Here is a 13,219-nt window from a genome sequence, read left to right on the forward strand (position 1 = left end):
ACTTGGAAAAGATTTTGGCTGTGGATTATATAAAACCAGCATACAGGAGCACTACCAGCTCCCAGGTATCCTGCTTATTTACTAACTGATTAGCACTTTGCTCTTGAGTTGTATCCAGCAGTAGTATTAGGATGGTACCTGAAATTTAATCCTAATGAGAGACATCATGATGTTTTCAGCAGTCAGAAACCAGGTACTAATATCTGTGATGCCTCTGCCAGTTTCTTGCACTCTGTTGCACATCCTCTGGATCTCCCACAGGACTGAGCCCTAAATTCAGTTCCTAGATGAATAAATCTGATTTAAATAAAAAATATATTTATATTAAAAAATATATATTTCTTTTATCAACCCTAAGTTACAAAAAGAGGGCACAAAGAGGCAGGCAGACAGCTAGCTTTTCATCACACATAGCCAGGTAAATGCAATGTTACAGCCTCACACACTCCCACTTCCCTTCTGTTTTCTGAGACCTAGGGCTAAATCTGTATGTGAGTGGAAAATCACAAAAATCATCACACCTCAACTCCCAGTTCTAAGGTACAAAGAATTCACAAACATGTATCCTCTCTAGCTCTAAATATATATCTATATCTAAAGAACACACTGATCAGAAAAGCCTTAATCTAGTTTACTTTAGAACAGTGGTTCTCAACCTATTTGCTATAGTGGGCTACACTTGCAGCTCTCAATGTGTTATGTGGGGCGCACCCACGTAACTTGTGTATCCTGTGTTTCCTGTGTATCCATTTAAAAATGTTTTAATAGGATGTCACAAGTACTGCAGTAATGTGCTGATTGGGCTGTATGTGGCCCGTGGGCTGTGAGCCACTGCTTTAGAACCTAATCTAATCAAATCAAATCTAGTTTGCTTTAGAGCAGGGTTTCTCAAAGTTTGTATGCCGCGGCCCGGAAGTGGTTGTGCCTTGGCAAACCGCAGCCCAGCAGTCACAGCCAACCGTGGCTAGAATTTCCAACCAGAAGATAGGTAAGGATACTCTTACCACCAGGTGGGGTATGGGCCAAACCCTGCACTGCCACGGGCTCTGTGAAAGGAGCCGTGGCCTCTCCACCTGGCTCTGGGGGGCCATGGTTTGCTGGTCTGCGGCCACTTCCGGTCCAGCAGCCGACTGTGCTGCAGATGGGCAGCTGACCGGGGATTGAGAACCGGGGATTGAGAACTCCTGCTTTAGAGGAAAAGTAGAAAGATGCATTAGGAGAACAAGCCTGGTCCATATGAAAGTCCTGTGCTAAGGCTCAGATCTGTGGTTATTCTTTTCCTTTATTGCATTCCTCTGCCTGACCCAGAACAAGTAACTGCCTCACTCCTCCATGTGTAAAACTGGAACAATAGTAATTTCCTCCCTCATAGGGGTGTTGTGATGATAATACATTTGTGTTCAGACACTACAGAGATGTTCTTAAAAGTACCCAGGCAGGGTTAATTATACGAGGTTTGGTATAAATCTATGCTTTTTTTTCAGAATATCTCCAGCTCTGCTAGGAATGAAAGAAGGAAAGAGCTCTAAGTTTTCCTGTGTGTCCTTCCCACCTTGTAATAGACCGAGTACGGTGTCTAGTATCTGAATCATTTTCCAGTGCCACTGTAAAACACGGTTAGAGAAAGTATGGGTTCCATTATAAATATCATAGGCATGATTCACTGGTATGCTCTGGTTGCTTCCTGCTGCTCCAGCAATACAAAGCTGCCATAAACCTGGTTTAACAGACAAAAAAAGCAATCCAAAGTCTATTACTAAATCTGGCCTCTTATTATATAACTTTCTACTTCTGGAGAGGAAGACAAGGGCCTCATACAGAAATTCAGTTTCTCCTGGGAGAGTCACTGCTCTCCCAGGAGAAACCATGAGGGTACAGATGTTTAGGCTTTTTTCCTCTATGGTACAAATGGCCACTCCAGGAGAAAAAAAAACCTGGGAACAACCAAGGTTAAATCACTCCTATAAGAGTTTCTCTTGGGAAAGCAAATGTTTGTACATGCCGATAGTTAGCTGGGAAGATGTATATGCTGATATGAGACCTTGCGCAGCATTTGCTGCACAAGGTAAGACTGAAATCTCCAGCACACTGCATTGTCTCTGCCACAGAAGCCAGAACTCAGGCAGTTTCATGTACATGGCTATAGTGGTAGATACATCCACAGGGCAAGAAGAGAGAACGACAATTTCAATTCATGGAAAACTGTCCACATTGCCTGTTGGAATGATAGCAGCAGAGGGGTTAAGATGGCGTAACTCGGGAGAAAGGAATTGAGGGATGAAAATTTGTATTACAGTTTGATTCACATGGGTTGTATCTGAAGGAACATGAGACATTGAGTCTATGATAGTATCAGCTCTCTTTTCCATAGAATGCCAGGAAAACCTGGGACCACAAAAAGTTCATGTTGGGAAACTGTGCTGTTAACTATAGCAGTAGAGGGAGCAGGTGTTATTCACAGAAAGAGATGCTTTTCTACAGCTGAGAGCTGTACACCCTGCTTACAAATCTGTCTGGCAGTCAGAACTGTCCACCATGGAGTTTTAAACCTGCCTGTGCAGAATCAGTTATAGTCACTGCTGGAGGCAGAATGCTGGACTATAGGGACCTTTGATCTCATCTGATATGACAATTGTATCTTAGCTATCTAATTGCTCCTGCTTATCTCTCTCCCATTGATTGTTGTCTACAGCTTCCCTGCATTTATTTCTTACTTCCCTTACTATCTTTCTCCATTTCACTGTCCCTGGCACCGTAGGCTGAAGCACAATATAATTTATAGGATGGTACAGTGGCATGATGATGCTGCTTTCAAGCCACTCCTTTGTTAGACACTGCTGCATTATGTATGCAGCTGTTTCAGCTGAGCAACTGGCCTGGCCTTGGAAAGAATGACGCTGTGCTAAAATAGGAACTTTCCAGAAGCCTCAGCTCATAGATAGGAGGCCTCTAATATATGAAAAAAAGGAACTTCATGCTTCCCTCCTGTTCTCTATTGTCCAATTCTTGTGGATTGTGTTCTATAGCTCAGCAACACTGTTTAAACATATTTTAGCCCTATCTACAGATGCAAGAGCCAGGCTATGCTCTAATTCTGTAAGGGTACAGTATGCGTCCCTGTCATGGCAAGTTAGTCAGCATGATAAGACCTTTGTTTGAACCTTTTTCTCTCCCTCTTCCCTCATTCTCTTCTCTTTCGTTGGTTCTTCTATCTTTCTCTGCAGCTCCATTCTCTCTTTCTCTTCTTATTCTGTTATTTCTGTCAACCTCTACTCTTTTCTATCTAGATGTTTATATTGTGTCCATCTATCACCATCATACCTTTGCCCTGGGGTGCTGACAGGCATGCAGGTCTCTACTCTAACTCATGGCACTTCACATAAAGCATCTGTTGGGGTGGGGGGGAAGGGATTGAGCTCCACTTTGGAGTCGATCCAGCGGCGGATCCTGCCTGCAGCCTATCTCCCCTAGCCCCACTGCTCCTCTCCCAGCTCCAGAGCTGTCTGCAGGAATGGAGGGTGGAGAAAGGAGGGGAGGGAGCTGAGGGCTGGGGGTTACTGGACCTGAGCTGGAGGAAGAGTGTGCTGGGGATGGCTGTGAGGTGAGGGCTCCAATCCACCCACACATCAGTCTAGTCCCAATCACACTGACCAACTGACCCTAGGGAACAGGAGTTCCTGGGCACTCCACTTTGGAGTGCCTTCATCTGATCTCTCATTAGATGAGAGTTAATGTCATGCAACTGGCCACTTTTGAAATGCTCTGCACCCATCCACCTGTGTCATGGCACAGCTGCAGTGTGCTTTCAGGGGCTGATTGCATGATAAATGTCACTTCTGTCAGAGCCCCTGGTTATTTATTCTCTCCTTCCTTCTGCACTTTTCTTCTTCTCTCCTATATCACTACATGCATAACATATCACTACGTGCAGAGCATAGTCAACAAGTTTGTGACTGGCCCCATGTAGGCCACAAACTAAATAATCTGTGTCATAGGATCTCATTACACTATACCTGGCCTTCCAACCCTATAGTCTTACAATACAGATGAGGCCAGATACTGTATGAATATGTTCATAGCTCAGACCTACAGCAGTAGTGTAACTAAATGGGGGTAACTAGGAGAGCCACCCTAGGTGCTGACTTACGGGGGAAGCAGAAAAATGACAGCTGCCACTCCTGCCCACCGGCCACACTACTGGGACCAGCACCCTGGAGCTGCCACTGACACCATTGCTGCTCTAGGTACCAAACTGCTGTGTTATGCCACTGATCTACAGTAACATTTGCATGCATGGATGAAACATTTGCATGCTACCTTTTCCCTAGCTTCAATGTAAGAGAAATTATGAGCCGTTTAGTAGTATGCTCCTGTTGCTTTGCCCTGCTCTGAAGATAAGATATTTTAATTAGGTTTGTGATTGCTAAGCATTGTTAGTGTGGTGCAAAGTTGCTAGAACTTGCTGGTGAAGGTGACCCTTATTTAAACCATAATGATAAAAGTGTTTTTTGTGGTATCCTCATAATATGCCTCCAACTGTAGTATAGACAGGATTTAAGAGGTCTTCAGCCATCAGTACTAAATTGATTAATTGTTACACTCTTCTTTTACCATTTATCGAATGAATTGTTTTATTTGAAAAAAAAAGACCTGCTTTTCCTACTGCCCTAACTGCATATCCCTCTCACTTCAGGCCAGTGAGCATAGGGGCAGCCAAAATGCTTCTAATGTGGACATGGCAGGCATAGTTCACAGGTGTGTATTAGTCTGCTTTTCCTCTTATGTGGGATCTGATTATGACTCTGTTGTTCATGGACAGCTCAGCCTCTCCCCCTCATCCCCCTTTTAATGAACACAAAAGAAACTTACCTAAACCATTACATTTTCCTATTCCTGGCAGAACAGCTTTTGGTTGGCTACAGGCTGGAATTGTTTGGCTAACCCCCTCTCCTCCCTCCCACTTCCCCTGCAATATAAAGCACAGCCCCTATGCTGAGTTTCCAGACTACAGCACAGGGCTACAGTACCAGGTGCTGCTACAGCTGCTTGTTGCTATCTATTCCAGTGATAAGGACTAAACCTGTTGCCAGCTGCCACTTCTCAGCATGTGTCGAGGTTTAGCTGCACTTCCCTTCACTTGCTTTGAAAGGTAAGACACTCTTAACACTGGGACACTTGGGACTCTTGTATGTGGAAAAGAAACACTAGGGTTTGTGCTGGAAGTGACTGTGTTTGTAAAGCCAGGGCTTAAACTGTATTTAAAACAGAACTAAGAATGGTTCAAGGAAAATAATTTTGCTATCATGATAACAAAGAGGAGGGGAATGAAGAGGTGAAATATAAAGGAGGGCATATGAAGGTAGGGCTGTCCTTGTATTTTTGTAATGTACAAGCTTCCTCTTGCTATCATCTTCCTAAAGCAACTTGCTTTGGCATGACAGTAGAAAGGCTGTTTCTTTGAAAATGTAAAATGACATGCTGATTTTTTTCCTTTAAATGTGGATGCAATGTCCTGGGAGATGTTGGGAGACTTACAGGAACACATGACAACTAACTGCTTGTGTTCATGACAATTCTTCAAGCAGTTGTATCAGTATACAAATACCATTTCATCTGTACATCTTCTCCTAGATGGTACGTGAGGGAGAAAAGACAATCCAGCACTCAGATCTCTGTAGTGTTGCAGAATGAAGACTGCACTGACAGGGAGGTGCCTCTCTAGTGTCTCAGAGATGCTGTAGTAGGCAGTTGTCTCTGCGCTATCGCAGGAGTGCTGCAGCAGGCAGCTGCGTCAAAACTGTCGCAGAAACACATTGGTATTGAGATGGTTCAATAGCATTGCACATTGCAGAGGGATTGTGACATGGGGCTCTGTGTGTAGTGTCACAGGGACGATGGGTTACAGAGCTGTCTATAAAGCGGTGGAGGCACAATGGCAAGGAACTCTCTTTGTGTTTAGAGACATAGTGGTATGGAGTTATGTATATTGTCACAGAAATGTGATGGCATGAAACTATCTCCGTTAGTATTGCTGGAACCCCACAGCAGAGAGATTTCTCTATGCTGCCGCTAAGCAGAAAGTTATGTCTACATTTCCCAATACTTCAGAGCAGAAAGAAAACAACTGTAAGGATAAGAGGGTCAAGGAGCAGACGGGCCAGTACACTATTCAAGAGACGCCATGAGAAAGAATGCTAGAGGGGTAGAAAGATGTCTAGGCTTGGCAAATGGCTGCCTCTCCACTCCACATTAGCTAGCAAAAACCTCAATATATCCATGTGGTATTTGTGTGTGATACATGACAAACGTATAGAAATATGCATGAACTCCCCATGTGTCTGGAAAGGCTTTTGATGGATGCTGGGATAGAGCTGTAGAAGTGGGAGAAAAGTTTTTTGAGAGATTGCATTCCTATTTGTAAATTCAATAGCTACCGCTAGAGATGACAACAGGAAAAGTGATGTCTATAAGATATAAGGGCTGTGACCCCACCGGGGTCAAGGGAATGGCAACAGCCTCCATCACCTGGATGCAGTGTGTTTATTAACTCCATCCAGGCATAAGGCGAGAGGTACCTCTCTTTCAGGATACTGTAGTCATGCTAGGGAGTTTGTCTAAACCTCTGGCCTTTGTTTGATGAGCACACACCTCTGCCACCTAGTGGCCAGTGTTTCCTTTTTGTATTGGTTCAATTTGCGTCTTCTCTTCTGTCTTTCAGAGCCAAAGAATTCAAGACTCGCTTAAGGCTCCTGCTTCATAAAACAGAGCTGGGACATGAGTTGAGCTCCAGCAAGCCTCTGTGGGGCACCAAGATGAGGTAAGCCAATTAGCTCACTCCCAAATGTAACTGGATGGGTTTAAGAAGGAGAGAGCAGCAGAGCATGGGAACATGAAGGAGTTGTACAGGCTCCAAAGGACTTCCCTGGGATGGGGTCATGTCCACACCCTCCTCTTCATCTGTGGGAGGAAGGTCAATACATCAGCAGAACTCACAGACCTCAACCCACTACCTCCCCCCCCGCAAAAAAAAAAAAAATGCTTGGGGGAAATATTTATTACTCCACTCCATTAGTCCTAAAACCATACTGGGCAACAGGAACCCTGGTATCAGGATCAGAGTGTGCTGTATCAGTCCTCAGCTAGACATCAGAGTGGGCTTGACCACTTACTGGAGTCCCAAACCAGCTTCTGTATTCTCTGTGACCCACAGAGAAATATAGTCCTTACTAAAAGGAGAAGCTTTCCTTTCCTACTTGAAGGGAAAAGCTCTCTTTGCCTGAGCTAGCAGGAGTTCTGCTGAGCTTGTACTGGAGCTGGCTCTTCTGTATACTTTGTATAGAAGAACAAAAACTGGCATAGCTACAGTATGGAACTGAGATCTGGCAAGTCATCTGGGAAAATGAGACGGGGAGAAAGAGAGAGAAAGGAAAGAGAAGAACCCACAGGTAATGATAGTACTGGGTCTCTTTAGTTTTCTACTGAGTGCTACAATCAGCAGCCTCTGTTCTGGAACTTTATCCTTGAGTATTTGAGCAGGGTGGACATGTATTAGAATTTGTTTCAATAAAGTATGGTTTCCTTTCCTTTTCCTTTCCAGATACTCCTCAGAAGAGGTACTAGGATGGAAACAATCTTTTGACCAGCTGCTTAAGAGTAAAAGTGAGTATGTATCTGCTGTATTAGACCATGTAGAGCAAATGCACTCGGTGAGCTGGAGAGTAGACAAATGACTGACTTTTGGGGTTAGATTCAGGGTAATGGGTAACATCCCCTCATTCACAGGTTACAACAGAAGCCAGCTACACATTTAGGAATCATATCCTTCCTCTTTCTAAGAGCAGTATTTGGAAGTGAGGAGGCCAAGGGGATAGAAACTGCCTGAAAAACCAGGCAAAAATCAAGCAGAATTTCTTCCCTGCCAATTTGGGTTCCAGTGCTGCACATACACTTCTGCATGTCTTTGGTAGCTTTTTCTTTGTAGATCTCAGCTAAGAAAAAGGAGAGAGAAACTCCCCACTTCAGACCTACTCAAATACTTGTTGAGGGCAGGATCTGTCTATAAGAATTGGCTAGCATTTCCAAAGCCACAGGGAATATACTCAGAAGAAATATTACAGAAAGGCCAAATATATAAACCACGCTACATACTCCTTCCATCCTTGTCTGTGGGAAAGCGGTTAATTGGAACCCAGGAGCCAATTAACAAGATCTTAGAAGGCTGGAATTTATCCAGATGAAAGTGAAACCTTTTTTATGTCATGGTCTAAACTCCCAGAGAGAGACTTTTTCAGCAGTGCTAAACTGCTTAATAAGCAGGATGTACTTCACTATCTGGCAGGCTTCCTTGTCTTCCAAAGCTGCTGCCTTTCTTCCTTTTCTCCCACCCCTCAATCTGATTCTCCTCCTCTTCCGTAGATGGGTTGTCTGCATTCTACACCTTCCTGAAGACAGAGTTCAGTGAGGAGAACCTGGAGTTTTGGCTGGCTTGTGAAGACTACAAAAAGACCCGGTCAAAATCTAAATTGGCATCCAAGGCGAACAGGATCTTTGAAAAGTTTATTCAAAATGAAGCACCCAGAGAGGTGAGAATTAAACCTAATTCTGCATTTTATGACGGCTATAGTGAATGAATAGGTACTTTATTTGCTTAGCACACCTTTGTGATGTCAAAAGACTTCCCCTGATCAAACAATGGGAAAATAAGTTAATTCCCATCCCTGATGCATTCAGTTACTCTGAAAGACACCTTGTGTACTTCAAGCAATGTCCCAGAATGAAAAGAAATAATAATAAAATGTATTAGTGCATATGTAAAAATAATTTCCTTCTCCATTTGGGAATGCTGATATACCAAATTAACATGCTTGTGTATCCTGTCCTTCTTCACAGGTAAATATTGACCATGAAACCAGAGAGCTAACTCGGAAAAACTTGACAAGTGCTACCTCTGCTTGCTTTGATGAAGCTCAGGCAAAAACCCGCACCTTAATGGAGAAGGACTCCTACCCCCGGTTCCTGAAATCCACCTCTTACTGGAAAATGACTGAACAGGCTAGCAGCCATGGCACCAGCAAGCAGTCACACACCTGATTCAATTCACCCACACTGCCAGAAATGGTGTGTGAGAGAAGGTCCATATGGTGGAATGGAGGGAGAGCAGAAGAGGCAGGAGCCTGAGAAACAGCCAGAGAGGCACAAAGAGCTTCTAGCAGTGGAGGTGTAGCTGAAGTCTTGGGATTTTATCCTTATCAGGATCCCCAGGACCTCCAGCACTTCCATGTACCCCCATGGTACAGGTCCTCTTCCACTGCTGCCATGGGAGACTGTGAAATGGAAACTGTTGGGGGAAAGAAATGGGTGGACAGTTACTTCTATGCAGGCAAGTGCTCCAGTGACAGAAATTGAATGGAGGCAGGTGTTAAACAAGAGGCTTGCACTAAAGACTGAGAAAGACAGAAAGGCTGGATTTGAGTGGCAGGCTCCAGTGAAAATAGGGCAGACTGAATTCCCCTTGAAACTGTTCACCACCTAGTGCTGAAATGTGTGCATGAATGAATGTATATATTATTATTTATATGCATGAGTCAGAGCCTCAGGTTGCTCTCAGGACCCTGCCTCTGCCCTTACACAAACCACAATTAACTACAACTGTACATAGAATACAGGAGTTTGTAATTTCTACAAAGTCAGGGCCAATGAGCCACTCTTGTCTGCATGCTCTTTCACCAGCTGGATTATTCAGAATGTAACATCATAAGGATGCAAAGGCAACTTTGCATCTTTTGCCAAAAGAATCCTGCAACTTCCTTGTTCTGATCAAGTGAGATTTCAGGTTCTTTTCTTCTTTTTTCTGCGCATGCACTAAATTGAAGTTTTACATCTCCTTCCAATAGGACTTCTGCAAAGCATAGACATTTCTTCCTTATTATATCAATGGCAACTCATGTTTTTGGCCCTTAGATTGCTAAGTACAATCTTGGGTCACATACCCCACTTTTTTTCCTACAGTTATTGACAGAAGTTCACAGATGTGCCTACTACATTACAAAGCACAATGAATAAGCCATTCCTTGGAGAAGTTCACTATAAATTAAACTGAACTTACTCTAGATAACCAAGTATTTAGAAAACATAGTGATAGGTGCTACATAAAAACCCTAAGAAAGAGGGGGGTGGATAAATTATAGAGTGGGAGATAGGGATGATTCTACCTTGACAAGGCAGAGGGTTGGGCCAGATGACCTCCTGAGGTCCCTTCTTGTTTCATGCACAGATATCTGTGCAATAATACAGGGACTCCATTTAGACTGCATTAACATGTATACTATTTTAAGTGTGCTGTACGCAGTACCACTGCTTGCAAGAATGAGGTGCACTGTGTGCTCCAAACTCTTGTGAAATTCCCCAAGTACATGGAGCTTTATGGTGTCCTCAGGCATATGGAGCTTCCTCCAAATCATCTCCCCTACAACTCTTGTTCCAGCCTGCAGAGAACCTGCAGGTAGTTGTATCTTTCCTTGTAATAAACCAAACAAAAACACATTAAAAAAGAAAAGAGGAAAAAAGACATTTGTATGGCTGAGCATGTGAGAGTCTTTGATTGTCTGGGGCCAGAGGTTGTCTGCACATAGCTAGCCCTCTATGGGGATATGGCGTTTACCATCAGTCCAATATGCTACCTTCTAAGTCTCATAGTCATTCTAATATAATGGTCATTAAACCAGTCTGCCATTCCTTGTTTGACATGCTGCTCCAGGGAAAGGATTTAGTTCTCTTCTGTTCTGGCCTTTCTGTCAGCGATTGTCTTGCTGCTGGCTACCATATTCTTTGCTGCATCTGCCCTCTGGCCATCTGATGGTTGTGGCCCAGAGTCATCTGTGTGCTGGTCTCTTGTCCCTGCATACTGATTATTTGATATTACTGAACTGCAACTGTTTATGGTTTTTTCTCAACTGCTGACCTTCATTGATAAATATGTCGTAGGACCTTGGCCCAACAATAACTTGGACACTGGCCTTTTGCTATTGTTTTGTGTGGCTCCTGGAGAGCTGAACCCAGATGGTCTCCTCTATATAGAGAGGCCTCCAGTTTCTGATTCCTTTATTGTAATATGCTGCTCTGTCTTAACATTTTCTTAGTAGCCTGTCTGTTGTCTTCTTTCCCTCCATCTGGTCACAGCAGGCTGTCCCTTATGGGAAATTGTGTCCTTGTTCTTCACCCCATCAGTGAAGAATCATTCGTTAAATGATCCTTCCTGCCCTTTCCATGAGTCTTTTGGCTGTCTTGACAGGTGGTTCTGCCTTCCCATTGCTTTGTAGGTACCATGGGAAAGAAGTCCTGTGCTCAAATACCCATTTTGTGCTAAATCTTTTGAATTCTTCTGCTGTATATTGTCGCCCATTGCCCGAATACAAGTTATCGGGTATGCTATACTTGGCAAAGTGTGCCTTCAGCTTCCTGATTTACTGTTCTTGTTTGAATGTCATCTAGATAGTCCACCTCCCAGAACTTGGAGTAATAATTTACTGTGACCATATTGTTTCTATCACTGAATGCAAATAGGTCTGTCCTAACCTTTTCCCAAGGTTGTGTTGGGATCTCATGAGGCTGCAGCATCTCCTCCTGTTGCCTGTCTCCAAGCTCTTTACATACCGCTCCCTGCTTCATATGAATTCCCAGGTAAGGGACTTATGCCTAGCCTGTAGACATACTCCCTAGTTTGCTGCAAGCATGCCTCTATTTTCAGGTGTGATGTGTATATTATTTTCATGATGCTGTCTTGTCTTGAACTGGCAGGGATTACTGCTCTGTCACCTTTAAACAAGATCCCATCTTGTGCACATAGTACATCCCTAACCTCCCAGCAGGAAATGAGTTCCTGGAGCACTTGTTCTTTGTGATCTGGCCACCCCGGAGTAAAATTTGTATTGCAGCCTGTACCTGTTCTTCCAAGTTAGTGCTGTCTTGTATTGACTGGAGATTCCCTTTGGGAATAGGGAGGTGTTGTAGCACATTGATAGATTCCATCTCCTGCCACACATGGTATACTTTGGCGGGTAGGTCCTGGCTCAGAGTATCTGCCACTATCAGTGACTTCCCTGCACAGTATCTGATGCTCACATCATAGCACTGAAGTCACAATAGTATGCTTTGTAGTTGCTTTGGTGCACTCAGGAATGGCTTCTTTATAATGCTTTCCAGTGGCTTGTGATCAGAATGCACTCCCACCTTCTGCCCCAAGGTGAATGGGTGGAATCACTCCAGTCCAAAGAGCACAGTCAGTTCCTTTTCTGTTTGCATATAACCTTTTTATGTATATGTCAGGGCTTGGCTGGCAAGTGCTATGGGTTGCTGGTTCTGCGATAATGCTACTCCCAGGCCGCTTTGTGAGCCATCACATTGTAGCTGTAGGTGCTATGCTGGGTTGTAATACCTCAAGACTGGTGCCTCACTTACGAGTTTTCATTTGGATGGCAGCAATTTGTGTCTTGTGACCTTGTGACCGTCTATAAACTCACTGGGGGGACCAGAAGGGTTGGGGGGAGACCTTGTTTCCCCTAGCGCCCCCCTGAGATAACAAGGAATAACGTCCACAAGTTGTTGGAGAGTAGGTTTAGATTAGACATCCTTAAGAACTACTTCAAGTCAGGGCGGCTAGGATCTGGAACCACCTTCCAAGGGAAGTGGTGCTGGTTCCTACCCTGGGGGTCTTTAAGAAGCGGCTCGATGCCTACCTGGCTGGGGCCATTTGAGCCCAGTTTTCTTCCTGCCCAGGCAGGGGGTCGGACCTGAAGATCTACAAGGTCCCTTCCGACCCTACTTCTATGATTCTATGATCTTTATTTTCAGTGCAATTTACTCAGGGCTGCTGCTTACAGCCAAGAGGTACATTGTGTGCTCAGAGCTGTTGCAAAATTCTCCAAGCACACGGAGCTTCCTGGTGACACCCTTCAAATTATCCCCCTTACAAATGATTGTTCCAACCTGCAGGAACCTACAGGTTTTTACAGTGGACAGATAAAACTACAGAACTGTAGATTAGGAAGACTGCTTTGATAATGCAGAGGGTTGAACCAGATGACCTCCCAAATTCCCTTCTAACCCTATTTTTCTATGATTCTAGTGCAATTAAAGGCAGAAGCAAAACAGCGGAAGCAGTTAAATTTCTACTCGGTCAGGGCCACGTTTTGAGAAGGCATGGGAAAAGGGAGAGGGAGGA

General features: G+C 44.1%; 1 protein-coding gene across 2 annotated transcripts; it reads left to right on the plus strand.

Moving 5' to 3' along the window:
- Positions 1-4,615: 4,615 nt before the first annotated feature.
- RGS16 (regulator of G protein signaling 16) lies at positions 4,616-9,628 on the plus strand. 2 transcript variants are annotated; one of them, XM_025206179.1, is made up of 6 exons: positions 4,616-4,755; positions 5,066-5,149; positions 6,719-6,817; positions 7,598-7,659; positions 8,416-8,582; positions 8,890-9,628. In XM_025206179.1, exons 2-6 carry the CDS (start codon positions 5,106-5,108, stop codon positions 9,088-9,090), a joined length of 573 nt encoding a protein of 190 aa, XP_025061964.1. In that variant the 5' UTR covers positions 4,616-4,755; positions 5,066-5,105; the 3' UTR covers positions 9,091-9,628. The 2 variants fall into 2 exon arrangements, with proteins under 2 accessions (XP_025061964.1, XP_025061963.1); XM_025206178.1 differs by lacking the exon at positions 4,616-4,755 and having other exon boundaries at positions 5,019-5,149.
- The last annotated feature ends 3,591 nt before the right edge of the window (positions 9,629-13,219 follow it).

Source organism: Alligator sinensis, unplaced genomic scaffold, assembly GCF_000455745.1.
Source record: "Alligator sinensis unplaced genomic scaffold, ASM45574v1 scaffold471_2, whole genome shotgun sequence".
Lineage (NCBI taxonomy): Eukaryota > Metazoa > Chordata > Crocodylia > Alligatoridae > Alligator > Alligator sinensis.